Raw genomic sequence first — 26,043 nt, 5'->3', positions numbered from 1 at the left:
GTCACCTGAACTGGAGCTGGTGTGCCAGCAAGGGACCCTGTTTCTAGCACTTTCCCTTAAATGCTACTTGAATGATGAGGATAAAACCCACCACACATAAGGCTTTTGCATCCTTGTTCAAATCATTTTAGGGTGAGATGTTTAAAAGCACTTGAAAGTGCATTCCTGTTCACCACTCAGCTTCCAGTGCCATTAAGGGTGGGGAGGGGTGGCAGAGCCAAGTGCAGGTGAAATTCCACCAGTAAACCAGGACTTCTGGTTCACCAAGTGATACACAATGACCCACCTACATGGAGACAGGAACCATTAGTACGGGTATGCAAGGAGGTAGCCAAAGTCCCTGGTCTCTGTTGCCAGCATTGAACTGCAAAGCAAGGAGATTAAAGCTTAAAACAGCAGAACTGTGTGGTGATCAACCGATCTTATCAAAGGCAAGGAAGAGGATTGAAGATACTGTCCACTGGCCTGCCTTTGCTGAAGTTATTGGGGCAAGCCAGAGCTGCAGAATGGAGGCAGCTTCCATTTTCTTTCTCCAACAGATGTTAAAACTGTAGGACAGAAAAATTTGGTATCTTGCTTGACAAAGGACAGAGATAGCGGGCAAAAGATGAGGAATGTTTTCCTCATCAGACCGCTGGAGCGGGAGTCAGGGTGAACATCCATGGCTATGTGACACCTCAGGTCTGAGCTGGAAGAGGTGTCCTGGAGGGAAGGTCTAGGTGGCGGAGGTGGGAGTCATATGTGGTGCTCAAGGCTGAGCCTGAGGGCTTGGTTTTGGAAAACCACAGAGGATGGCAGAGAATCAGAGGCGGCACAAACTGGGTGGTGTTTGGGTGAGAGTGTGGGAGAAGAGAAGAGGGGTTAAGGCAGACAGGGAGCAGGAAAGCAGCTGAGCATATGGACAGCAGAAGCACACGCTGAGTTTTACCTGGGGTGTCAGGATCTCCTGTATGTTCAAAGACCAGAATAAAAACCAGGCCCACAGTGATTGAGGCAAGGTAAAGAAGGGTGATTCAGATGTGAGCCTCGAGGACAAGAAGAAAATTGCAAAAGGATTTGAAGTTACATTTCTGCACCTCTGTGAAGGCAGTGGGGCAGATGTTTGTGTGTCCCCCTAGGAGAGCAGCAATGGCTGGTGCATCCAACCCCTTAACTTCCTCTGCCTTCCAGGGAAGTCTGTCTGCATGGCAAAGGAAGATTGGCAGCGGTAAAAAACCCATTATTGCTGGGCATGCTAAACTCTCCTGAAGCACAGGAAGCCAGGGACCATGAAACAGGTGTCCTGACTGTCATACATGCACCGTAACTAAAACAAAAAGGGCACGCAGATCACCTTTGCCCCCAAGGCTGATTTCCTGCTGCCTTTCTGGAGAGCAATAACCTCTGAGACAGGAGCCGGTGGGGAGGCCAGGTGCCAGCAATGCCAGTCAGAGCCCTGTGCACCATCTCCTGACTGCGGGCTGGGCCAGTCGGCAGGCGTGCTGCTTATCTGTTCCTGCTCCTCGCCGCGCTCATAGGCTGGCTGTGCCCAGCGCCGGAGTCACACCAGGTGCTTGGGCCACAGGCTGCAGCGGGGGAAGAAAGGATGACATGAGTCAGCAAACCCCTTGGAGGAGGAGGGGGAGGGAGGTGGGACACCCCACCTCGGACACCCCACCTCCCCACCCCCATTAACATCTGTCAGAAGGTCATCAAGCTTGCAGTAGTCCTTCAGCTGAGGAGGCAGCAAACCACGGAGCAGGCCTGGGCACAGCAAGGAGCCCACTCTCAGAAGGCTGAGGTGGCAGACGGGACTGGGGCAACGGGTCACAGGAAGGGTCCTTTAAAGTCGCACCACCCACCACGGCTCATCCCAGAACAGAGCTGCCCTGAACAGAAGCAGGTCCAGGAGGTGCCTGGGAAGATTGGAGACTTCATTGCAGCAGGATTAATTTGGTGGTGAAAGATTTCATTCCATGGTCTCTCAGGAGACAAAATGCCCTTTCTTGGCTTGTTAGAGGCCTAGAATAGATCCAACATGGAGCAGCTTGCTCTTGCAGGAGAAACTAGGGGGGCGAAAATTGTAATTTCATGTTTGAGACCTGAGCTCGGTCTCATCAGGACAGTGGAAGCACCATCACTGGGGGGCTTCCAAGCCCAGGGAGCACCGTGCCCTTGTGCACGCCGTGGGAAGCAGTGGCACATCGCCGGGGCATTAAATTAGATTCCCTGGTGAGCTCTGAGCGCCTAGTGAGACCCAGCAGCCCCAGCAAGCTCTGTTTTCTAGGATCTCACTGACATGGTCTGCAGTGGAACCAGAATGGCCGCTTTGGTTTCCTGATGTTTGTGTTTAGGGAGAAAGAGCCAGGCCTGTAGTGCCCCAGAGGAACAAATACAGCTCGACGCGCACCGAGTCGAACCGGGCTGAGTTGTTTGTGGCGGACATTGCAGACCTGAGTGCGCAGCGGGACAGCCACAGGCCTCTCCCGGCTGAGGTCCGTGAGGGGGAGCTGAGGGCAGCCGAAAATCTTTGCAGATATCATTTGTAACTATGCACCCCTGGCTGTGCTTGGGGGAAGGGTATGACACAGAAAATTTGGTGGTCAGTGCAGGTCTGGGCAGAGTGTTCTGCAGGGAAATTCCTCGCCCTGACAGCCCATGATGAAAATCACTTTCCAGCTTCTTTGTAATGCTGCTTAATGGAACACATAATGAATTACAGGGAATGTGCATTTCCTGCGATGCTATTTTGGTGTCAAAATAACTCTATCAGCAGCCTGCTTTAAAATGGAGTTATGATGAAGCACCGATCTTATTAGCTAATTGTGCTTGCTTGTCCGTGGTTGTTTATTTCATGGCCAAATTACAATGACTGGGTGATGGGCTCTGCAGCCAGAATGGTTTTAATTCCCTCTGGATTTCATTATTGTGACTGCAAGGAAGGAACAGAATAGCAGATGAAGCTGTTACTGCTTAAGCTCATGATCCTGCCTATGCCTTGTACTGAGCTGTGCCTTTAGGCTGAGCAAGTTGGCAGGGCTCATCTGGTGGAGTGAAAACAAAGATTTTGCATTTGTCTCAGCTTTTTTAGTACAAAAAAAAATCCCCCCCTCACAAAAAAAAAAAACCCCACTCAAAAAACAAGCAACCACCACCAAAAAAAAATTGGCTCAGGAGCAGCTGCTCTTTTTTCCTAAGGAGTAGCCTACTTCAGTGTGAAGCATTTGTCATTTGTAACAGCTTCCCCTAGGTAGCCTGCACAAGCACACGCTATAACACATACAATGCACACATCTGCTTATATGAGACACGCTGAGTACCGCTTCCCTGCTGTGTTACCACTGTCACAGCAAGGTGGTGTGTGCCCTGGCCTGAAGTGACACTTCACTTCTTACCAGGCCTTCCTAACAGATGTTCTGTCAGAACAGGCAGGAAGGACAGCTTCATCTCCTTGCAAAAGCAAGACGCTCAGGGAAGGGTCTCTCCAGAAGCCCTTCTCCTGCAAATCCAGTGGTCCTGAGACTGCAGGGGCTCATCAATCCTCATGCAGTTTTCCCAGACATCTCCAAGCAAACGCTTCATTCTAGCCAAAGCTGATCTGCTTTTTACTCACCAGCAGCAGCAGTTGTCTTCACTGAGGGTGGCTGTAATTGGTAGAGGGAAGCACAAATACTCACCCTCCAAAGAAATGCACTGCTGCCAGCCCTCCAGTGAGGCAGGGGTAATGGTTTTGGATCTCATCTGAGCTTTACTGCACCTCACTTCTGAGGAGCATCTGTATTCTGGCATCTCATTCACTGCTCACTGCCCAGTCCATATTCATGGGCTTTTCCACTGCCTTTTCCATCCCATCCTTAATGCCGTTCTATCCCAATCCCTCCAGGAGGGTTAGTTGGAAAGATTCTGCAAGATCTGAGCCAGGGAGGATGTAGCTACGAGGTGCAAATACAGGGTGCTCTGCAGCCTGGACATACCCCTACTGACTTCCTTCCCCTGGCTTGGCAGTTTATCAGTCCATTCCTTCCTTCCTCCCATTTTCTTCACCAAGTCATGGCTTGGGCCCTCCTGGAGCCCAAGCACAGTCTGTGATCACATATCAAGTGTTCAACTTGCTTTGAATAACAGTTTCCTCACCCCCATGGCTCAGAAACTTCATGAGCACTTTTTACTTGTTATATGCTATTTTTCAAGTAAGTCCAAATTATGATTACAGGAAGGTTGGAGGCCTGGTCTATGAGTGCAGTGACGTGAACATAAATGACAGGTTTGTGTATGGTTCTCCTACATCCTTCATTCAGGCTTTGCTTCCTTATTATTTCTTTCTGAAGCTTAACAGCTTTTCAAGCTGTGCATCTTCTGGGAAAGCCTGACCTGCACACTCTTGTGCTGTTTTTTGGGGGGAGCAAATTCTATTTTGATAAAGCTCTCAAGCTTCCTCTTCATCACAGACAGCATGAACCTCAGATGCTCTTCTAGCAGGCTGGCTCCTGCTGTGATGCAATAGAGGCACTTCTGAGGTTTCTTGTCCTCTTGTCTCACAGTGAATGGATGCACCACCAGAGAGCTTTCAAAAGCAATTTATAGTGTTTCTTGCCTTAAGGTAGCAGGACTTCTGTACTTACAGGAACTGAGGCAGTCCTCTGCAGTCCCCCTACCAGGCTTTATGAAACAGGCAGCAAACTCTCGCTTTGAAACCCCTTTACTTTCTCTAGCAGTGTTGCAATGTCAGGTATTCAGGTTTTGCTGTTGCCATTAGGGGGTAGTGCAATTTGGAAAGTCTTGGAAAGGGTCCAGCAGTGCTTTCCAACATGTGAATGTCTTCTTCTTGCAGGCCCTTGCAGTGGTATTGCTGGCCTGGGATTTGAGACTTTTTGTTTCAGTCCAATTCTGCCAGAGAGTGTTTGGCACATTGTTTGCTTTCAGTTACCAGAGGCCTTAATAACCAAAATAAAGCCCCTGGGTTCTCTCAAGATGCTCTTCTGAGCCCTTCCCCCAGGACGCACATTGTTACCCTTCTTGCCGCTCCATCCTGCCAGTCATCCTAACAAAGAAAAGCAGGATATTGAATCGTACCCCGTGCCAGGAAAGCTTTCACTGAAACCAGAAGTGCTGGAAACAAATGACTTGTGGTGAAAGGGAGCCAGGATGATGTCATGTATCTAATAAGCTACCAGGGCCCGCTAAAGGACCGGAGGGAGTTTGCAACTGGAGGATCGGATACTTAAGCATCAGAAGAAGGTTGAGTCTCAGTGTCCGTGTCTGTATCATTCCCCAGCTTCCTCCCACAGACCTACCCGCCCCTTGCTTCGCCCGTCCTTCTGCAGCACCCGAGTGCCTACTGACCCTTCATGTACTCACCTTCACGGCAACCCCGCCGGCAGGGAAAGGGGGTTGCGAAGACAGTGATGAGCCCCGGGCTGCAGAGGAGGTCTGTGGTGGAGCAGCAGTGCCTTGGCCCTCCGCCACTGTCCACACCCTGGCCCTCTCTTACCTGGAAGCCCCTGGAGAGCAAAGATGGGGGGATGTGGCAGGTCCCACAATCACGAGAGGTGGAGAGGTGGCCAGATCACCCTGCCACACCCAACATTGCAAGTGCTTACTGAATGTTTCTTGCCCACAGCTCGTACCTTTGCATTCCTCCAGGACTTAGTATTTGAAACAGCTATCAGGAAAGTAATTAAAATCTGATCAGGTACATCTGAACAGTGTTTCTGGGACCGCAGCAGCCTCTCACTCTGTTTCTTTTGGCAGGGCACGGGGCCCAGGCCTGTATTTTCTTCCTCAAAGCACCACAGTGTGGAATACCTGCACGCACATTTATTTGTCCCCCATTCAGTTACTGTCAGCTGAGGTTGCTACAAGAAATGACTCAGTAGCTTCTGTCACAGGCTTCATTTCTACCTGTGACTGCTCCAGCAAGGTTCTTGGAAAATCTGCCCTGGTGCTAGATTTTCTTTCCTTTATTTTTAGTGCATGCAAGATAAGCAGGGACCAAGTATGCCGCTGTCAGAAAACCAGGTTTTTTAGGTGTTCTGTGTGTGGCAGCGCAAGCTCCATCCATCTCACACATTCATAATTCAAATAGTAATTAGAAATTCTAAATAATCTCTCCCTGGGCACTAGCTAATCTTCATTAAACATCTAAATACCAGCGACTAAAACTGGGTCAGCTCCTCAGTGGCCGCCGGTGGGAGGAAGGAGCTGTGCCAGACTCGAGCAGCGTAAGATCTGGCCTAGGAGATGGGTTTGCTGCACGCTGAGGCTCGCACACAGAGGGTCCCATCCTCTGCACAAAAAGCTCCTTTGGCACCCAGAGAGCTCTGCTGTCCTGCAAGCAAGACCAGTCCTTCGGCTGCGGTCAGGGAGCCGAGGCTAGTGTTCAGAGGTATGTGCTCACTGCCCACAAAGTACCCAGGCAGTGGGTACTGCTGTGAGGCCAAAGGACTAATCCTGCTTCAGGTCCCTACTCTCCTGCCCACTAACACCTTCCTGCATTTTCCTGCCCACTCCATCCCACCTGCTCCCAGGTTTTTCTGTCAAGTCCCATGCCCCATTCTGTTCTCCCTGCACACACTTCTCTCACCAGCCATTCCCGGCTCATACTTGGCTCCACCCCACACCATTTTTGGTTTGTTTGGGTTTTTTTTTCCCCTGGAAGACACAAAACTGTTATTTCAGAGCTGAGTGGATCATCATTGCTCTCTCCAGACAGTGCTTCAGCCCCGCACTGCTGGCACTGAGAGCCAAGGAGTTCCTGTTCTGCAGTTCTGACACAGGTAAAACCCAGCAGAAACGAGACGGGGTTTTCACACCCTGCATGTGACATGCCTCCCACCCCTTGCACCCTTACTGATGAAGGGCATCTCTGGAATCTCTTTTGCTCTGTGCAACTGAATCCTCCTAGCCAATCTTCACCCTTAATAAACTTGAAAAACGCACAAGGCGTCACGAGGATGCACCTTCAGAAGAATTGCAGAACACTGAGGTATGTGCCAAAACACCTGGGTCTGCAGCATGGTACCCTGCCTGTGGGCAGAGGTTCTGTCTAGTGGGCTGCCTGGTACAACCATCCCAAATAGGGATCTGCCACCGTGGCTTCAGCCTCAGGTTCAGAAGCGGCAACAGTTCCCAGACAAAGCAGACCACCTTATGCAAATGCAGTGCGGAACTGGTTTGCAGTGAGGAGTAACAGAAGCAACAAAACACTGTTCATTGTGGTTTAATAATGTATTAAAAAACTGGCAGTAGAGAAAGCAGAAACCTGGCCGCAGGAGGGAGAGGGGAAAGGAAGAAATCTTTGCAGCTACACGTGCTTCTCCTAGTAAGATTCCATAGGTGTGTTATCAGTTGCTTCCATTCACTGATGGATGGTGATCCATTTTCAGCTTTCCAGACTTTTTGGAGCACCTCTACAGAACAGGATGAGCAGGTAACAGGACCTTGCAGGAGAAGGAGGTGGCCCCCAAAAAAGTTTTGCACTGCAATGTGCAGTTTGCATAACTTTCACAAAAAATCCCCAGGATTTCCTTCATCCCTCCCTACTCAGCATTCCCTCTAAGCTGTCCGTTTAAGGAAGAGCCTTTGCACTACAAAACCCCACTCATCCCATTAGCATCACAGCAGGTTTCTTGGTGGCAAGACAGTGAGTGAGCTAGGAAGGCACATCCAGGAGGAGGCAGCTATTCAGCAGGCACAGAGCTGAGCAAAGGTCAGACAAAGGTCTGGGTGGACTCTGCTTGCTCTCAGGGCTGTGAGATGGTATTTCTCAGAGGAAAAGCCTGGCTTAGCACCCCAACAAAGAAGACACAGAAACTTCCTTCTTACTTAAAAAGAAAAACTTTATTTTGATACATTAAAAAATCTATACATTTCTTAGACTAAAATACAGTTTTGCATCAGTATTCTGGCACAATGTCAGTTTACACAGAAAATCTAAGATTAGATCAGCACTGTTAATTTCCCTTCTCTTCCTGCATTCACAGCTTGCAGTATAAAACGTTTCAAGTTCTCAGACAACAATAAACAGTGTCACGTTTACTCTTCCCATTCCCAAAGGAGGTGGCATTCCACTGGAAAAAGGAGCACTTGTTAGTTGATCTTGATTCAATGTAAATCACTAAACTGGCTCAGGGGTTTTACTGCCCTGTTTGAAGCATGAGTGAAAGTGGATGAAAAATTTCTTTCCAGGTGAAGCTTTGATGGACTATGACAATGCAAGTACTGTCAAACCTTTAAAATCTGTTCAGAAGATTTTCCTTTTTCCTTAGGGTAGTTGCTATAACCAGAAACACAATCCACCATATGGAAACCATTCCTTTCTGTAGGTACAGGATCCCACCTTCTTTCTTGCTCTGAAGGGCTCCAGAGCAAAATCAAAGCAGGGCACAGGGGATGTTGCTGTGAGATGTCCGTGAATCAGAATGTGAATTTTCCTACCTACCGTGAAGATCCTGCAGAACACTGTCTACCTGTGTAACCCTGCTCTCTATGGCTCCACCTAACCTCTGGCAGCTGCTTTCTGGCCTATGGTACAGACAAAACCACCTTTCTGTTTTCTCCTGGCTCGCTCCCCTAGGACACACCGCCTGACTGACCGCAGCACCCGTTTCCTAGTGCGACACGCTCTCCTTCCAGCCTGACCCAACCAATCCTAGCGCGAGAGCACAGGCCAGCGTTCATTTCATGCGTTAAGAAACCCGACTGCCGTTCAGTGGGAACTCCAGTCATCGCCCAACTTCTGATGGGTTTCAGAAGCGGTCAGCTTCCTCATCTCATAAACCCTTCCTTTCTGACATCCTCCCTAGCTGCCCCTATTTCCCCCCGGCCAGGGGGGAGCAGTGGTGCACTTAAAGGGACACTAGCTGCCCACACTGCCAGTGTCTTCTCACGTATTTAGAGAAGCCAGAGCTGTCTTTATCTAGTTCTGCTAAAGTCAGCTGGTGCCTTTACTCTGATCCTTGCCACTTTGGTTCTAACAGGAGCCCCGTGTTTCTACAGAGAAGTACCAGCTGCTTTAAACACCAAATTCTGCTCATCATCTCCACGCATCACTTGGCGACCACTGCAGCGAGCAGGGGAGTAGCATCTGATGGTGTTTGCTGGTTTTCTGCTAATTCTATTTTAACTGATCTCTGTCAAATGAATGCCAGGTAGTTTAGCCTCCAAATGGGTATCTTATAGATGCACTCATGTTACCTACTGTCCCTAGAAATATTTTCGTGATCCTAATGTCTCTGAAGAGCTTTGGCTTGATTTCATCAGCTTGCAAACACTGCAAGACACATCACAGCTCCATCCCAGACCAGAAATTCTGCCTTTTATACATGACCCACATCACAAGAGACAAGTTTAATCTCTTCTCTCATCTCTCTAAATATAAAAGAAAGAAAGTACCTTGAGAACAGTATTTGCTACAGAACACAAGAAATACATATTTAGTAGTCTCCATAATCTCTTTGTTATGTGATGGAAATAACAGCAGAGATGAAATAGTTGAAAGAGCATTTAAAAATTAAATATTCAGAGTAAATTTCTATAATCCCAACAAACAAGCTGAGTGCAAGAAATGCTTCAAATAAATCTGTTGGGTTTTGTTTTGGGAAACACGAGGGGGGTTTTCCACACAGATGAAATAGGATTTTAGTGGCACACAAACTGTTCAAGGAACGATGGACTTGTGATGTTTAGATTCAGTAAACAGTATCTGCACAGGCAAAGCCATGACTTAATAAACAGGGATGCTCTCAGGTATCTACTTTTAAAAGGAGCATTTCTTAAAATGACAGTGCCACGTTCAATACAGCGTGTAATATGCACTCAGAACCAAATGATCACCGGATGGCGATGATGAGTATATGTCTGCTACATGCATTTTATTCTGACTCTATAACATACATTCATAGAATACATCGTAACCACTCAGAGCAAACTACTATAAAGTGCATGCCCCGAGGGCACATTAAGTATGTTGTCTCCAACACTGGCTGCTCAGTTGCCAGAACACTGATACAGAAAGGGCTCATTTCTGCTTTATATCCCCATTTTGTGCTGAAAGAGTAAGAGCTAGCATCCCCTGCTCCCTCCGTGAAAGGGAGCACTGTGGAGCAGGCTAATTACCTGCTGCTGAAAAAGCCCTTTCAGTAAGAAGTAACCACCCTGAGAAGGTGCTGTACAGAAACGCAGGGAGCGAGTCTTGCATTAACTCTTGGGTAAGTGGACCTGTGTAACGGGTCAGGCTGGGATGGAGTTCGTTTTCTTCGCAGCAGCCCGTAGGGTGCTGTGGTTTAGGTCTGCGACCAAAACAGCGTTGATAACCCAACAACAGGTGCTCTACCTGTTGCTGAGCAGTGCTTGCACAGGGCCAAGGCCTTCTCTGTCTCTCACTCTGCTGCTCCAGCAGAGTAGGCTGGAGTTGGGCAAGAGGGTAGGAGGGCAGACGGCCAAGACAGCTGACTTCAACAGACAGAAGAAATATTCCATGCCATATAATGTCACCCTTAGTGATAAAACTGGAAGAGGGGGCAGGAGAGCAAAGTTTTCCAAAGTAGCTATTGCTCAGAGCATTGGCCTGCTGGTGGGAGGTGGTGAGTGACTGCCTCTGCATCACTTAGGTTCCTTGCCTTTTTTTTTTCCCCTTTGTTCTTTTTTTACTTCCCTTTTGCGTAACGAACCGTCTCTGTCTCGGCACATGAGTTTTCTTGGTTTTGCCTTCCCAACACCCGGGGAAGGTGAGCCAAGCAACGGAGTACGGACTCATCTGCCAGCCAAGGTTCCCCCTACCACAACCTGTAACTGTGTTTTCCACTTTAAGTTCTCCCTTCTAAGACATGTTTGCCTAATGCAGGAAATCCCTGCATTACCATGCCAAGCTAAGGCCGCCTGTAAAACCCAGTCCTGGTTTTGGCAGCTGGGAGTGTGAACGCGCGCTACGGGAAGAAGCCGAAGATGCCATTCCACGCTGCCCATACTGTGTGCTTTAGCTGTGGAGCAGCACTGAAACTGTAGAAGTGACAGGCTGCACTAACTACAGCAAGCACAGTGATAGAGGGGTATCATACCAAAAAAACCCACCCCAGAACTTCATCCCAGCACCTACTCCCCCCCCCATTCAGTCCAGGTGATATCCTGAATCACTGCCTCAGGAAGGTGAGAAGGCATGTGCTAAGGTCAGCGGGACAGAGGGGAGCTGACACTCTGCTGCTTGGCACGCCTTTGCTGAAAGAGCAAAGAAACAAGAGCTAAAAGAATAATAATTTTAAAAAAATCGCTTAAGACTGGAAGAAGCAAAAAAAGACGACAAACTGCTGCTCAGCTTCCAAACAAAACAGAATGAAATGATGTGGGAAAAACCTTAACCAATATAAAGCAAGGCATGCTTTTTTTCCTTTGAAGCCTAGCTTATTGGAGGCTATGATGCAGCCCGTCTGCAGAAGCCAAACACTGGGAACCAGTAATCTTGCTGGCATGTTTTTTTAAACCTCAACTGTCCAGCCTGAATCCCCACTCCTCAAGCACTGTTTAGTTCACTGGACTTTCCAAGGAGATTTATTTCAGCAGTCTCCTGCAGCACCATTCCTCTAGTTAGTCGAGGCTGCTTCCCACAGAGGAGTCCATACACTGGCCTTAACAACCAGCCAGCAAGAAAAGGAAATATCCAATCCACCATAACTGGCAGACCCCAGCACCTCTGCTGCCAACCGGGGATTTACATGTTCTCCTACTCCCCTACCCCCACTAGGGAAGGAAAGCAGAGTCTGAATTTGTCCTGAAAAGTTGTCTCTTCAGGCATCAGTCTTCCATTTACTTCCTTGCACAAGACAGAGCTGGAAGAGGGCAGCTTGGGAGTCTGGTTGTGAATGGACTTCAAAGGACATTCAACATGGCCACTGGAAAGCCTGTGTGTGGGTGGAATGCCCCTTTGGCATGACCAAGAAGGTCTGCATGCCAGAGATACACTCAGGAATGGTGCACACAATTTTATTAAGAACTTTATAATGATATAGATTTGTTGCTTAAACATTACAACTACCCATAGAAAAAAGAGTTGCCTGTATCTTTTAAACACCATGTAAATAAAACAAATTTCTTTTTAAAACATGATAAACTGCTATAAAAATGGTGCACAGTCAAGCCATACAAAAATATAAAAATTGTTTCCAACTGCAGTCCTATTGCAATTGCAGAGAAAAGCCCCCACCCCACCCAGGACTTCCAGTGAGCAGAGAACACAAACGTGCGCAACTGGTCATGCCAGAAATTTGTTGTCAAAATGTGCAGAATCCAAGGATTCGATCAGGGCACCTCCAGCAACTTCCAGACAAGATGGAAATTGATTCCTCTGGAAGCAACTGAGTACCAGGTAAGGTCCTTAGCCTTAGAATCCGGTTTCTAGTATTCATCTGAGCCAGTTTTTAAATCTCTGTTGCTGAACCCCACTGATCTACCCAAGTGTCAGTGTTCAGTGCCACTGCTGTCTCAGCCACTGGTACAGCAGGAACGCCTCCTCACCACAAACTTCAGGCTGCTCTACCGCTTCTTCTGGACAGTCCTCTAGAAGTGACCCCCTGTCTTGCACTGAGATGCCTCACCAGAGCTCCAGTTTGAATCCCTAGGTTGAAAGCTCTAGTCCAGTTAGCACTTACACAGACGTGTAAGTTACAACTTTCATACTCAGAGAGCCCTTCCTGATGTCAGCAGAGGTACTGATATGGGTCACTCAAACGGGCGTCTGAGTGCTTGCAGCACTGAACAATTCTGTCTCCTTGCTTCCCCAGCAGCTATAATTTCTAAATGTGTTTTTATTTTCATACATTTCTCATAGTTTAGGTTCTATGACATGAAAAGGGTGAATCATTTTAATTGGCTTACTGAAAGAAAACTAAACAAATTTAAGTTATCAAATGACTTATAGAAGCAAAAGTGAAATATTTCACTATTGCCAAAAGGTAAGAGCACTGGTTAGCTACATGATACCATATTTTTTTTTTTTTTAAACTTTCAACAGCAATTTAAAAGCCTGATCCTCTGAAAGGAAGCACAGAGAATTGCTTACTTATTAAAACTTGGTAGCACAAGTTGTGCATGTCTCTATCTAGACCTACCTCTTCACTCCATCGCAAAGCTTCTGTAGAAGGGCTTCTGTCTTTCAAAAGATTATCTTGAATGGAGCAATCAAACCATTGAGGCGTTACTCATTTGTACAGAGCTTATATTTAGTGCAATAAGTTTAAAAATTCTGCTCTGAAATATTAACTTTATATTAACAAAAATAGTTTTCTTAAAAAAATTGTAACAAAAGGAGTATCTAGCATAGACAGGTCATGAATTCTTAGCAAATACACTTTTAAGCCTTTACCATTACAATATGCTGAAGAATTTAATATTAGCATTCATATCTGGTGAACTTCCAGAGTGAAAAGAAATGTAAATATCTAAGTATAGTAATAAAAAAGCACGTTCTCCTCCCATTATTTGATAACTTTAGATAACGATCATGGCAGACACACTTCCAAAGAAATGTTTCTCTGCCCTCTCCTGCTCTGGCCACCCGCTACAGTACACACAAGAATCGATGAAGCAACAGGCAAGGAACGGTCCCTTCCACCTCCCAAAGCTCTCCAGCGGCATTACATGAAATGAAGCACACGGTACTTTTTTTTGGTACAGTAGTACAGTTCATTTCTCTTCCCATCCTCAGCATCGTTACATCTAGACATGAGTTAATCGTGAGTATGGCTAAGACTGAGCTTTAACAATCTGTTATTTCAACTGCTCATATGGAGAATCCATACCCTTCAGAGGAGCGCTGCTGAAGTGTGAAGGAGGCTACTGAACTCAAGGGGAGCATATTTGGGCAATAAGTAGGAGGGGTAAGTAGGGTAAAACACGAAGTTAGTTGCATATAAAAATTATCTGTCCCCATTTTCTAGTTTCTGTTTGAAAGGAGATGTAAGGGCTCCCACACACCTGAATACCTGAGGAGTTGGTTATTGTGATATCTGATACTGATAAACAAAACTGTGCCCCACCAGGGCTGTAAAGTAAAATGACTGATTACAAATTCTGTTTGAACTAAACGAACTCTCACTGAAACCATCTTTTGAAAAACTAGATTTGAGACTTTTCTTGACTTGAAGGTTCTCCTTACATCTAACTGTCCTGAATTTAATGCAAATCTAAGCAAACTAAGCAAGTAAAACTCTCAGCAGATTAGCAGTGTCATGGGAAATCTGTCTCTAAACCCACTCATCATTTCATATTACCTTTATCATGATACCTCCTCCATTTGTAAAATATCAAGCAGATAAGAATCAACTTTTCCATGACCACAATGAATAATTAAAAAAATGGAACAATGATAAAGCTGCTTGTAAAAGCCACCCGTATGAAAAGAGTACATGTTTCACAAAAATAATTGTTAAAAAAAGTATTAAATCCCTGTTCCTTTTCTCTGATTTTGGCTGTTTATTTATATATATATATATATGTATGTATATATGTATATATATATACTGTTTTGGAATGTCAATGGGTTCCAATATGGCTGGCTAGTTTCAAGATGAACTTGCTCCAGAGGCCTAGAAAACAAAGTCATACAGCACAGTCTTAGACAAATGCCAAAAGACAAGGAAAAACTGAGTCAAAGGGGACACTGGAAATCATAAAGAAGGAAGTGTGAAAAGGTGCCTTCATATAAGAACAGAAGGTCCTACACGTTTCCTCCTTCCTGCTATTAATACCTATTTAAAATACAACTGCACTTAGAGCATGTCACCTTTAGAACTAACCGTCATGTCTTAAGAAATATCTGTATTTCAAAGTGACTGAAACTGAACAGTGAAAGCTCAACAGACTTATGGATGGTCCTACTCCAGGAGTAACTGAGGCCTTTATTAACGCTTTGGGGAAAGGCATCAGAAATTTCACAGAGGTAGGGGCTGTGTCCTGTCCCTGTCAGGAAGCGAGATCCACATACTTCAGAACCTATTGAACTGGAGCTGAACACCCCAAAACAAAAGACTGCTTGAGGAAGCCAGGCCTATCCGTTCCAAACCAGACTATCGCATGAGCGGCAGAACTGGGAGTAATTTAGCAGGTGACACTCAGGCTGAATCCCAAGTGCTCAGCATCTTCTCCAGCAGTCCTAGGAGGACTTTCAGCCAGTGCCTGGCTCAAGCGCCGAGAGTCCAGTTCCTAAAAGAACAAGACCACCCTCGACTTGCAAGTACTTGGTTTGCCCTTTTACAAGGCGGGGGATGAACAAAAGTTTTAACATCCAAGCTTTAGGCAGTCAAGTCCTAAAGTCTGAGAGGCAGTCCATGCTAGCACTGACAAGAGCAGCAAGAGCAGAAGTGGAAAACCACTTAAGGTACACCAGCTGTCTGAATTAGAGATTAACAGAATACATTCATTTTTTGGACTGAGATTGTTTTGTGCATGTGACTAGAGGGTTTGCAAACCCAATTCTCTATCTTTTTAACAGCAGTTTCACATTTACAATGTTTAGACCACTCTGAAAATCCCAACATTAGCGTCTGTTTGAACAGCTAGAATTACTCCCAGAAGGAAACAGTAAATGAGCACAGAAGTAGGGGGTTTTTAGGTGTACAAACACAGCAGCATTTAGGCATAAGCAAATCGAGAAACTGGTGTGCTATAATGAAACAGCAAAACACACAAAGCTACGCATCTGTCCATTCTACAGCAGGAACCCATTCCAGCTAGGTCAAAAACTGCTCATGCAACATGGTTTCACATACATGATTTAAAAAAAAAAGAAAAAAAAGAAAGAAAGAAAAAGAATTCTGCTGTTAGCATACACTTATTTAGGTTCCATTTGGTTAAAAAAATTGTCCCCATGGTAAGGAACTGCATCAGGCCCCAAATACTCTGAGAAAATAATGATGGAAAAATATTTTATTTCACAAAGTCATATTGCACGATGACAACTCATACCTTGCCCAGCCTGGGTCTCCATCATAAGCTCTCAGCTCTCCACCTTCCAAACTCATCCTCCTATCTGTTATCTGTACCATGTATAGCTGTTCCTTATTCCAGGCTACTCAGACATGCAATGCCTTCCTAACAGGCACACCATAAGTAAAACAGGCTGCAGAAGCATAAATGATGCATTGTTCACTGTCTGTGTATTTGACAGTGTGAGATGGAAAGAGCACACAAGAGACAAGCAACATAAGTAGTTGGCAATAAAAACAAACAACTGGGAGAAATGTCATATGAGCAGGTTGAAAGGAATCACGGTATCCAATTCCTTGGCACTGTATACAGTAATTTGGTGAGAGCTTTAAATGCCTGGTCCTACTTTGCAACAATGCATGCGCTCAGTAGTGTTCTTCAGGCTTTTACGGTGAACGTAAGATGAACAAAAATTGTTCAGTTCAGGGCTGAAAAGAGGACTAAAGTCAGCATAGCCCAATGAATTCCAGAGTCATCTTATTTTGAGAGTACTCAGCAGTTGGGACTGTCTGTGTATACCACATACCACTAATCCTAATGAAACGATACTGTGTTTGTTTCATATGACACAGTTCCTTTCATCTTACTTTAACAGGAGATGGTCTCAGCTGTGACAAAAACTCTGCCATCCAGGTGATAGGCAAGCTCACAAACAGAAAAAGCAGAACATCTTGAGTGATACAGAGAACAAAAACTTCTCCTGAAGAAGTGCAGTCAGTAAAGACAAAGAGGGAGAAGAAGTAAAAGTGAAACTCTTGGAGGATCGCCACCTCCTCATCTGCACCTACCATTGGTTTTAGCTCTCTGCCCTCAGCTCCACCTCCCCGGCCAGCTTCTTTCATTGATTTCCTACTATTCTCCACAAACTCCTGAAAAATAGTAATAAAGTGGAAAGTGCTTTCTTAGAGCAGACTCCAAACAGCAAACCTCAATAAAAAAAAACTTCAATGTAATGGCTCAAAATGTCAAAATTAATTGCTCCTCCCACTTCCCTGTGTCACACTTGTCCCCAAAGTACCAATAGAGCCTGCCATACAGCCACAAGGGTCCCCTTCATTTAATTCTGTAAGCCATTCACATTTTCCACACAATGCTCTCCTTTATGAGGAAGGAAGGTAGGAAGGTGGTTGTCAAAAATCCCAGAGATCCTAGTTATTACATCCTACCCTGTGAACTGTGTGTAATGTTCGGAGCCCATTAAACAGAGGCACTCAGAGATAATTACTTGCAAGGTCTTGTTGATTTCCCTAACTTCCCTCAATTCAAACCCTTACATTTTTCACCAGATCAGAATCACCAACTCTAGGAAAAGCTATTTTATGTATTTTTTTTTCCTTAAGGGCAAGCATTTTGTAGCAAATTTCAGTAAACTTTAAATGCCTAGTGTTTTCTGGCATTGACCATTCACTAAAGAAACACACAATGCTTTCATGATTCATCTGCCGTGTCTTTTGAAACATTTTACTCTGTGCTAAAAAGCAACTAATCAGCTACCATTTTATTTATTATAAACTCTAGACCATAGCATTTAACCAAAATTTAACACTGAATTCCTGACATGTTTTTTCAGCAAGTAATCAGAAAAAAAATTATGCTAAGAAGCCATGAGTGTTCCTCTAGCCTACACTGGTGGGTACATTTTACCGGGGCGTGTTTGATGGTTGCCACTTAAAAGTATTATCAAGAAAATTACCTACTCCACAGCAAACTGAATGGCTTGAGGAGCAGAATTTTTACATCTTGGTCTCTAGCTAGCGTGAACAGGGAATAAGATGGGACAAACAAACGTGAACTGAATTGTGCAAAGGGCCTTGATAGAACATCCAGGCTGTAGGAGAGGTTGTAATATTCGTTGTTCCTCTGCGTGACAGACTGAAAAGTGAATTCTGTCTCCTGTCTATCTGAAAGAAGAAAAACTCCAGTGTGGCTACTATCTGCATGGGGATAGAATACTCTTGATATTTTTAATTTCAAGTACCACAAGAAGTCCTTCTTGTGAAGGTAAAACACCCAAGTCTTTACCCTTTGTTTGCTACTTTCCTTTCTGCAGTGTACCCTTTGCAAGAAACAATATGCAAAGGTGTGATTTTGCAAGACAACTGGTCATCTCACAGCCAGCATACAGAAGCCAATACCAGTGGCACCAAGGGAGGAAAGCCTCACTATTTATCTGATGCTCATCAGACCACACTGTTTGCTGGTCAAGCCACAGATAAGACAGCAAGGTAACCCAGATTAAAAAAAAAAAAAAAGGAAAAAAAAAAAAGTTGTAACTCAGCTAGTGAGTTCACTCCACTGTCAAAATATCCATCTTACAAAATGGTATCCTTAGCCTTAGAGAACAAGGGCAAACTTACCATGAGAACTTTATCCATGTAGAATTCCCTCCCAGGACTCCCATCATTGTATTTTGTATCGATGGCAAAACATAAGAAAAGCACATCAACAACCATTTCATAAATGGAAAGGAAGCAGTGAGCAACCAGGAATGCAAAGAGGCAGACAATGATGAGTGGCAGCACCCAGATGGTGTAATCGCGTTGGTAATTCAGCAACATAATCCCGGCCAAACCTGTGCTGCAGACAATCAGGACCTGACAAAGAAAACAGAAGACAACTCTAATGGCAAAAGCCTTTTGATGTTTCAATTTTGCTTTGTGTTTTTTAACCTATGTGTTTCTTGTTTTGCCAGGGCAAGAACAAGGGGCATTACAGATGCAATGGTAATGATATCTTTACATCCTGGATCCCCACATCCCTGAGTGTGACTGACATGGCAGGGAGGGGAGGCAGATCTTGGAGGGATGTTTCAGTTTCCATTTTCCTGTCGGAAACAACTCCCAAGCTTGTCTTATATCTCTGTCTCATCTCCACACAGAGAAAGTAGATCAGAATTCATGTGAGGCACTTCAAGTTACAGTCTCCTCCACAGAACTATGCTATGTGTGAGGCCCTAACAGATATTTCACTGGGCACCAGTTCGGTCTTTGGGAACAACAGAAGGACAAAAACAGTTGCTGTGGCCGCTCAACATTTTAACATTTCTGAATCTATTGTTATGAAATGCAGCTAAACAAAAAAGCCCATATAAAATTGGACAGCTTTACTGTGTTATGAAAATACCATTTTGCCTATATCATCATTATGTGTTTATTTTTTCTCACACCTTATTGACTTAATTACTGGACTAGCAGTTGAGCCTCCTGCACTCTGACTTAATAAAAGCAGAGGGATTTAATAAGGAAGACAGTTCAGTCAGAGTTGGCAGTTCTTTACAGAGGGCTCTATATTACCTTCCAGTTCACTTTGTCATATACACAGATACAATCTGCGAATTTTCAACGTAACACTGGAGAGCCCTTACCAAACAGGATTTAGAGGAGATGCTTCCTTTCTTTACAATTTCAGGTTCTAACCACAATGCAAATAAAAAATTCAGAACTTCTAATAATCACTTTTCTGTTCACTCTTGAAAATTAAATTCACGCAAAAGGTGTCAGCATCTTCAGCTATTCCTTTCTGAACGCTTGTACTTAAGTGGGTCATCTGTTTATCCTCCCTATCCCAGACAGTCCCTTCCTGATACGATGCAGCTAGATGTGCTAAAGTGCATGCCAAAAAAACAGGAATGCAAAGGCATTTTGTATCTGGAGTGCAAGACATTGCTAAAAAAAGCTTGCTACTGTGTGGGTTGGTACCAACTGTACGCAGCAGTTGTATACATACCTTTCCTAGAAACAGCATAAAATCCCCAACTGTGTTTATGGCAGCCACTCGCAGAGCATTTTCCACTAGAATAACAAAGGCATCCTTTGCTGAGGTGCAGAAGTTGGTGCTGTTGATGGCGGTGGCTGTATATGCATTCTGGGAAAAGCAGATTGAAGACTTACTCACAGAACGATCAGATCGGAGGGAGGGGGAGCAGGTACGGCTTCTGAATAAGTCACACAAGTCATATGATGTTAATGAACAAAGATTCCCTTGAGGGCTGTTGAATCAAGCAGTATGCACCAGCTGACAGAAGACTATATGAGGTAGAGAATTACTATTCTTCTCCTCCCTTGCTCATCATTTATGCACTAACAAGTTTATTCCAAAAAACTAATTAAACAGAATTTGCAATTTCTCTGCAGCAGGAGGCAAGCAGTGGCATAACTACAGCAATTAAGTAGTTAGAAAAAATATTCTGGAAATATAAGAGTTTGAGAGCCATACAAGTCCACAAAGACAGATTCTAGATACTTAGTTAGACTGCATTCAAAGTTACCCAGCATGATTTTCAAGCATTATACCGGGATTTTTTAAAATTCTTTCTTCTGCTTTTACTTCTGTATTTCCATAAGGAAAACAAAAAACAAAACCAACACCAAAACAAAACAAAACCCCAAAACAACACACCAAAAAAACCCCCACAACCAACCAACAAAAAGTGAAAGGGATCTTAAAGATATATTTAGAGATATTTTCAACAAGGTTGGAACTGCAGTCCAGTAACATCTGTTTCACAAAAGGGTCTGACCAGCCAGTGCATCACCACTTGCAACTCATTTTATACTTTGTAGATGATGACAACAATTTGGTGTTATGTACAGTTTTTCAATTGTTTGAACCTTAAATATTACACCTGGAAAAGCTTTATTCTCTTTTCACAAAAAACATAATTTTGAAACTCAGATGTGGTTTGATAGAATGGACAAAAGGAGAAGCATCCCCAAGCACTAACCAATTTTTTATAAAGTTGAGATGACATGTTCCCAAAGATGAATACCAACTATTTTTCACCTTGACAAGGTAAACAAAGACTAATTTAGTGATTTTCAGTGTAGTCTCAGTAATGGAGACAAGACTGAAATACCCTCATTGAAGTTCAGTTCCAAAGTATGATAGCTTATGTGTCAGCCTCAGACTGCATTCTGGGAATCACATATATTAATCAGCCCTTGCACAGAACTTGAATATTAAAAATCTTACCTGATTTAAGTAGGTCAGGCACTTTTCTAGACACCAAAGGCAGCAGATGCAGGCTTTGAGCATACAGCGAGCACAAGCATTTTCCTAGGAATTCACAAAACATGGGGAAACAAAGATAAAGAGTAAAACCAATGGATCTTAAGAAAACAATCAATATTCCTTTGTGTTTCAGCAATGGAGACTCATTTTGGTAACTTAAGCAGGCCCCCTCAATCCCATGGTACTTTAATGGCCAAATATGTCAAAACAAGACTTCCAGCCCTTGCACAGGTAAAATTACATTAGTTGTAAAAACATTAGGCATTGCGCTTCGGTAAGAAAAACTAATCTATTTATCTTACTTTTCCTTTGAGCTGTGTGTGAATATACATCAGTATCATTCGTGGTATCTTCACTAGGGTGATAATGAAAGACCCCTTTGCCACCGTTCCTAGGTGGTAACAAACAAGGCGATTAACAGAGGCCAGAATAGGAGTGAACGGCAGATTCCTTTTCTCCCTGTTGAGAACAGAAAAAGAACAAAGCAGAACTATCAGTATGTATTCAGAATTGCCTAGAAGAAACACCAGTTCTCAATAAACTAATGTGCAAAAGGAGTGTGTTAGGTTATGCTCATGCTAGACTGTCAGCTCCACGCTGACAGTCTGTGTGAGTCCCAGTTTGGGTCTAAGGCAGTAATGGCAATAGGGTAACGAAACTTGCCTTCCCCATCTCTCCTGTCCTGTTGGAGGTCTTTGTGGAGGCTTTGGAGATGACATTATTATTGTTATTTATTAGGTAAAGTCTTCTTTCAGATGTTTTGCATTTCTGATTTAGCTACTACAAGGAACCGGGGATTAAGCCTTGAAACAAGCTGGTTTGCTGCAACTTGGCTAGAGTATTTTTTAACCAATCAGATGAATATTGACTTTTACACTTTTGAAGCAATTCACTCTTAAAGCTTTTATTTGCACTTCCTACCAAGGAAGACACTTCTGTTTTTCTCTCAAAGAACAGCTTCATTCAACATTTAAATAATTCTTCTTTATTGGAAATAGGAACGTAATACTAAGGATATCAAAGGAACAAATTCTAATATTTCCAACAGAAAATATCTCCTCATCTTGGGAGAAAGTTACTTTCACCTGAGTTTCATCCAAAAAAATGAAAAAAGTGGAGTCTTAATTCAATGAAACTAACATCTGCATAACTTAATTGTGCAGGGTTAGTGATTAAAATAGGGTTACCCTCTATTTTTTCTTCCAAGTAACTTCTAGAACTCGTTGTAGGAAGCCAAAGTTCTGTTGCCTCTTGGGTACAATCACACAAAAGTTTTGAGCCTCATACTCACACAACCCAGGCACTCCCTCCTTTTGGGGTAAATGTAACTGAGGGCAGAGTCTGTAACGCAGAACACCTTGAGGTCTGTTATTGCCCAAGTTGAAAGCAAGCCATCAGTCTAAGGTTAATGAGCAGTGAGCATAGATAAAATATGTTTCCATAGACAACTTCACCTCATTTACTGTGGAAAGCTGCTAATATGCAACATAAGTGGGAAGTCCAAATTAATGCCTTCTCCTTTCAGTTTTGATACTAGAATTGTACCTAAATATGCAGAAAAGGCTAAGAATAGAGAGAAATGGGTACCTGCTAACTTAAGATAAAATTCCCATTATGGAATGATAGGGTAAATAAAAAACCATTCACCCTAAGGTGATGCAAAATATGTAAGCTTACAGATGAAGCATACACATCCTGAAGTCATCTATTTCAATGTTATTCATCTCTCCTCTGTATTTTCCTAGTTATTACTCAATCTCATTTAATTATTCACAAGATTACATCCCTGTAACATCATGCAGTAACTTCATAGACATATTTCGTTGGTATTTTGTAAGATTTCATCATTAATAACAAAATTTCTGTCAACACAGTGAATTAATTCCTGGCCTTTGATATTCTTGTAAATACTAGGAGAGATAAGGAGTCAAATGTAATTCAGATAGTCTCAATTAAAAAGACAAACCAATTAAACATTTGTGATCTCAATCATGCACTTGAAAATTTTTTGCCTGCAATATTTAAAAATCAATTAAAAAAAAAAGATAAAAGCACATGGCAAGGATAGGGTGTGTCTTCTGGATATCATTATAAATTTTTATATAAAATATTGTTCATATGAAAAGTTAAAAATACATACCAAAATCCACTAGCTGAACCACACATGTATTTAGGATATTTCCTGGGGATAGCATTTCTCCAACATCTTGGTTTTCCTTTCTTAACTAAACTGCCTTTGCTAAGTACCTTGTCAACACCTCCCACCCATGCTGTTCTTTATTATTTATATTATTTGGTAAAGACTTTGAAAACATCTGAAATGAAATGACTCATCTAGTCCTTGAACAATGTTGTGGCATTTTGGAGAGCGGAGTGATGTTTAAGAGGTTATCTAGGATGACGGTTAGGGAGGTTTCATTAAACTATGCTTTAGTAACATGGATATTAGTGAACTTACTTCTTTTCCTTACCAAAAATATTGCCATGTTTCTGTTCTACATACCAAAATTTAATACTTCACATGACTGAAGTATCATTTGTTCTGATGAAATACTAACAAAACACCTGATACATTTTGGGTTTGGGTTTTTTTCTGAAAAACCTGGGTCCTAAATGTATAAATCTAGAACTTAAATTTTTCACTTATTTAAGGTACAGTTTAAGCAGTTTCAGAAAAGTTTTTCAAAAACTAGAGACTGAAACCCCAAAGCTAAGTCTGTGGTTCTGAAATCAGTTTCTTATCTCTGTGAAGCAAAATTCTCATGCCTGAAGGTTGCTGAACTCACTGCTTAATAATCATTACTGCCTTCTCAAATACTTAGCAGATACATCTAGAATAGCCAGCATGAAGTAGGCCTCAATACACAATTTAGTACACAAATATAGTAATGAAATATGGACCTTTAATGCACGCATATTTTGTATATGTTTATATTTTAACATGATGCAGTCAGAATCCATATTGTCTATGAATGAATCTATTAACACGATTCTAGCATATATAAAGTCATAATGTATCCATGACTCTAGTAAAACCTTAAGTGATCTTGTGTAAGAAAGATTAATGAACTACTACAAGTAATTTAAAGGGCACTGTTTTGCAATTAAAATAACTGCTTTCATTATTTTGTTTATCTCTACAGAGCTTATCAGCAGTAATTATTAGCATTACAGATGATATTCCAGGTGCAGACTCCTTTGTAAACAATCATTTGTGTCTACACAATGTGCAAAAGTTACAAGGCAAACATGACTTAAGTCCTAAGTATCAAAAATATCATCCATACTAAGTAAAACAGGTATTTTTCAAACTTGACGTGATTTAAAGTCAGTACAATTCAGCTGGTCTCCAACTTTCAGGAAGGAAGCAAGTTTTCTCCCCAAAAGCTGTGACCCTCAGTATTTCTGCTCATTCAATTTCTAGGCTGCTCACAGTAGCACTAGGTTGACCTTACCGTGTGAAATAGTACGTCACAACAGCCCCGGCTACTGTCATCTGCTGACAGGCTAGGATAAACTCACTGATCCAGATCAGCCCCACTACATGGTACCACCACATGTATTTCAAAGGTCCAACCATCCGAAATTCAACAAATCCTTCTTCGTTTGGGACAGGACTGCCTAGAAGTAAATGAAGGTAAAAAAGGAAATGGTGCCTGCATCACTCAAACAAAGAAGCATGATGATGTTAAGCAGTTCGTAACAGCCCACAGCAGAACCCCTCTAGCATCTACTAACACTACTAAACATCATGTTTAGGAATACTGTTCAGAATTACACAGCTTTTGAGACAGTATTAAAAAAAAAAGTACTAAAAAAATTATTTTGTGTACTCAAAATCCCACAACACTTCTTTTAATTTATAGCTATGTGGTGAACATTTCCAAAACTGACCACCACCAACTAGCAAGAATTCTTATAATTAAACATAATAAAACCCTATCTTAGTCATCCTTAATTTCAGACTGCGGCTCTGTTGATATTATTCACACAGTCAGAATCAGTATTACACTTCATAGCTCCTTGCATCTGGATGCCAACATTAGCAATCACTTTCGTTCTCCTTATGGTAAGTCTGTGTGTGTGTATTTCAACAATATTTGCAGCTTTAAAGGTATTTATAGATATAAGCAACAGCTTTAGAGATTTTAAACATATGATTTCATGCATTCAGAAATCCAGTGCCTCTGTCTCATCTGAGCAGTGATATCATGTGTTGAGACTGACAGTATATGTCAGAACCCTCCTAGGACAGAAGCCCTCTTTCAGTGTGTTAATCCACACTAAAATGTTTCATCTTACACAGCAGTTGTGCTAACAGCTGATGAGATTGAGAAAAAGTACCGAAAGTTACATGACGTGTATAAAACTCTTACCTTGAAAACCACAGTTTAGACTTAGCATTGATAGCACCTTCTCTACCTTCTTCGCTATGCTTTTATGCTTATATAAAGAAAAAAGATCAGCATTTTCTTGTGAATAAACTAAAATACTGAAATAATTTTGGTTTTAGTGAACAAGCTCTTTGGAAGTGTGGGCTTCATCTCATACACAGATAATACACATTTGCAGTTCTCCTGGTTTGGACTGAAAAGATCTAACCCTATTTGCACAAAAATTTTGCTTAACTGGTATCAGTGAAGATACTGAGCATATATAAAACTAAAGCATAACTCAGTCTTTACAGAATCAAGGTCAATTGAAGAGTTCTGTCAGAAAAACATATCATCAGCCTAAATTCTGCCACAAATTTAGTTCCTGTGCAGTAGTCTTTAACTCACAGAGTGAAGCATGGGACTGAGACTTAAGTCACTACCAGAGGCAAACATTTTCTGCACATAGCACAGCATGTAATGAAAGCGAAAAATTTCAACAGTAATAAGAACAAGAACATGTGAATTCTATTACCTCTATCCCTTGCTAGGAATTTAGGGTATGAAATAAAAAAATATTTCTCTTGTATTATACTGAAATAGCTCTGTGACCCGAAACACTGCTACTTTTGGACAAGCAGTAAACAATAAATTTCAAAATCCTAAGGATTTAATAATGAATTATGGTCTCTATTGTCTTCAACTT

At 42.9% G+C, this 26,043-nt stretch overlaps 1 protein-coding gene across 1 annotated transcript in view; it reads right to left on the bottom strand.

Annotated features, from left to right (window-relative positions):
• Window positions 1-14,419: 14,419 nt before the first annotated feature.
• The window catches only part of SLC44A1 (solute carrier family 44 member 1), a gene marked incomplete at its 5' end in the record, with an annotated part of 70,094 nt that continues 58,470 nt past the window's right edge, over window positions 14,420-26,043 (bottom strand). The window contains 7 exons of the mRNA XM_084278419.1: window positions 14,420-14,555; window positions 16,743-16,823; window positions 18,312-18,548; window positions 19,681-19,818; window positions 20,926-21,009; window positions 21,267-21,423; window positions 24,420-24,581. Of these exons, the coding sequence (XP_084134545.1) occupies window positions 14,532-14,555; window positions 16,743-16,823; window positions 18,312-18,548; window positions 19,681-19,818; window positions 20,926-21,009; window positions 21,267-21,423; window positions 24,420-24,581 (883 nt within the window). The 3' untranslated portion in view covers window positions 14,420-14,531. The remainder of the gene's footprint in view (window positions 14,556-16,742; window positions 16,824-18,311; window positions 18,549-19,680; window positions 19,819-20,925; window positions 21,010-21,266; window positions 21,424-24,419; window positions 24,582-26,043) is intronic.

The sequence above is a fragment of the Gallinula chloropus genome (assembly GCF_964237585.1).
Source record: "Gallinula chloropus genome assembly, chromosome: Z".
NCBI classification, from domain to species: Eukaryota; Metazoa; Chordata; class Aves; order Gruiformes; family Rallidae; genus Gallinula; species Gallinula chloropus.
Note: the sequence above shows the minus strand (reverse complement) of the source record. Positions and strands in the feature narration are given on the sequence as shown.